Genomic DNA, 3022 nt, shown 5'->3' with positions numbered 1-3022 from the left:
AAAAAAAAAAAAAAAAAAAAAAAGAAGGGAGATGATGCAGAATCCCATGACGCGTCCCAGGCACGTGCTGTCTCTCAACACCTGTTAGTAAGCTGTACTGAATTGTGCCTCCAGCAAGCCAGGCCTCACCTCCCCAGGAAGAGCACGATGGGGTAGACAGTTATGACGGACACAGCAAAGAGGACCCTGGCAACAACAATGACCACATCATTGCCTGGGTAGGACATCAAGACGTCAGCAGAAACTTCTGTCCCGAAAGTCAGGAAGCCGTAAACCCCTGGAGGTGGGAGAGGATGGAAGCAGGGGAGCTTGGGTTAGAAAAATGCTGTCTCCTTCTGAGATAGACAGATAGGCTTTATGCCCCTAAGGTTTTCCTGAAGAGCTGACAGAAGGTTCTGGAAGGGTTATCTCAAGACCTTCCTAAGCCTACACATGACTCTGTCCCACCAACTCAACACTGCAGAGAAATCTGCCACAAATTATACTTCTGCAAAATCAGTCACCAGGCTGGGGCGTTCACAAAGTCTGTGTTAACCTCAAGCACAGGCCCTTTGAAAAATATAAATTCACCTGCCATGCCTCATCCATCTTACTCTTATAACTTCTAAAGCCAGCAGCAGGCTATGTACCCATTTTCCAGGTGGGGAAAACCAAGTCCCAGGGTGCCAATGACAGTCCAGAGTCACGTAGTTATGGCAGAAACAAGATCAGAGTGCCAATCCCCTTGGGAATGACCTGATGCTGCTTCTATCACCCTGTGTCACCTTCCTTATCCTGACACATCCACCTCTGGCTAAGAGCTGTGGGGCCATCTGGAGGTGACAGGCCATCCCCAAGCCACTGGCCCTCCAACCCAAGGGCTGCAGAATGGTGAGACCTTCCCTGCTGGGGAAAGGTTGCCCAACTGGTTTCTTGGGTAATCACAACATCTTAGTCCATTTTCTGTTGCTTATAACAGAATACCTGAAACTCAGTAATGTATAAAGATTAAGAATTTACTTCTTATAGTTGTGGAGACTGAGCAGTCCAAGGTCACCCGAGGACATCCTCTGAATCTGGGTGGAGGCTGCCAAGCTCCTGTAGCTCTTGCTCTACTCAAGCCCGTGGAGTCAGCACTGAGAGGATGCCACCAGGGCTTATACCTTGTACCTTCCAGGTTGCAGCACGAGCTGCACCTGGGGCCACTTGAGCTGTAGCAGGGGCAGTGAGGACTGTTGTCCTGGGGTACAGAAGCAGAGACCCAAGGGGCCTCAGCAGCAAGCCTATGGGAGGGCACCCCAGGTCCATCCCCCAAACCTATTCTGCCCTCCTAGGCCCTGGGCTTGCAATGGGAGGGGCAGCCTCTGAGATGTCAGAAGTGCTCTCAAGGCCCTTCTTCCTTCTCTCCATCGTCCTCTCTGTGCTCATCTCCTCAGCAATTGCTCTCCCTAGCAGGCTTCTCACTGTCCAGGCTGAACACTTTGTAGACCTTTCTGCTTTGCTTCGGATGATAAACTCCATCTTCAATTTCCTATTCCTCTCTGTGGCTTAACATTAGCGGTTAAAAGCAGCCAGGTAGGGGCCCAAATGCTTCGCTACTGGGATCTTTCTCCCACCAGATATGCTGGTTCATCCCACTCTTCCCCACAGCCCTCAGGCATAGACACGGGCAGCCAAGTTCTCGGCCAGTTTATACCAAGCTCAGCCTTGGCTCCAGGTCCCTGCTCCTCATCTGAAATTTCGTCAGCAGGGCCTTTACTGTTCATAATTTCATCTGCTCTCTGGCTGTGACCACTTAAACCCATCTCAAAGGGGTTCCAAATTTTCCCTAGAGCCATCTTCAGAGCCCTCCCCAGAATCCAGGCTCTTTCCCGCCTGCTCCCCCAAATTCTTCCACCTTTTGCCCAGTTCCCAGTTCCAAAACAACTTCATATATTCAGGTGGCTGTTAGCAGCAGCACCTCACTCTTGAGACTGATTTTCTTAGTCTGTTTTTTGTTGCTTATAAGAGAATACCTGAAACTGCTTATAAGAGTCTCACTCTGTCACCCTAGGTTGAGTGCCTTGGCATCATAGCTCACACCAACCTCAAATGCTTGGGCTCAAAGTGATTCTCTTGCCTCAGCCTCCTGAGTAGCTGGGACTAAAGGGAACACCTCCCTGCCATGGTGCCTGGTTAATGTTTCTATTTTGATTGGAGATAGGCATCTCACTCTTGTTCAGATTGGTCTTACACTCGAGAGCTTAAGGGATCCTCCTCTGCCTTGGGCTCCCAGAGCGCTGGGATTACAGGTGTGGGCCACCAGGCCTGGCCAAAACTGGGTAATTTATAAAGAAAAGGAATTTAATTTTTACAGTTCTGGAGGCTGAGAAGTCCAAGGTCCAAGGGGTTATACCTGGAGAGAGCCTTCTGGCTGGTGAGGACTCTCTGCAGAACCCAGAGGTGGTGCAGCACATTGCAAGGTCAGAGCCCCCAGTGTGCTGGCCCAGGTCTCTCTTCTTCACTTATAGCCACTAACCCACTCCCAGGACAAGCCATTAATCCACGGACAGATTAATCCATTTATGAGGTCAGAGGCCTCATGACCCCATCCCCTCTGAAAGGCCCCACCTCTTAACACTACCATAGTGGGGTAGTTTTGAAAGGTACCGGTTTCACAAAAGAGAACTTTTCCATGGACCGGGGTGGGAGTGGGGCACTGGATTCTCGTGAGCAGCACACACCTAGATCCCTCACATACACAGTTCACAGGCGGGTTTATGCCTCTGATTTAACAGGAGGCGGAGCTCAGGCTGTGATATGAGTGATAAGGGACAGCTGTAAAACCAGACGAAACTTTGCTCCCATGCCTACTGCTGACCTCCTGCTGTGCAGCCCAGTTCCGATCAGGCCACAGACTGGTGACGGTCTGTAGCCTAGGGGTTGGGGACGATAGCCAGAGCACACTAGAGTCTGAAGCTGCTGGATAAATTCACCAGAGACCAAGATCTTCCTAAACAGATGCCCAGTTGGGTGACCAGATTTTAACATTTGTAAAGCGGGA

General features: G+C 50.5%; 1 protein-coding gene across 1 annotated transcript in view; it reads right to left on the bottom strand.

Annotated features, from left to right (window-relative positions):
* SLC38A8 (solute carrier family 38 member 8) overlaps positions 1 to 3022 on the bottom strand; it is a 23771-nt gene that overhangs the window by 5634 nt on the left and 15115 nt on the right. Inside the window, exon 7 of the mRNA XM_023514089.1 lies at positions 130 to 277. Coding sequence (XP_023369857.1) covers positions 130 to 277 — 148 coding nt within the window. The remainder of the gene's footprint in view (positions 1 to 129; positions 278 to 3022) is intronic.

Source organism: Otolemur garnettii, unplaced genomic scaffold (genome assembly GCF_000181295.1).
Source record: "Otolemur garnettii isolate 467f Iridium unplaced genomic scaffold, OtoGar3 scaffold00047, whole genome shotgun sequence".
NCBI classification, from domain to species: domain Eukaryota; kingdom Metazoa; phylum Chordata; class Mammalia; order Primates; family Galagidae; genus Otolemur; species Otolemur garnettii.
This window is presented reverse-complemented; position numbering and strand designations above follow the sequence as displayed.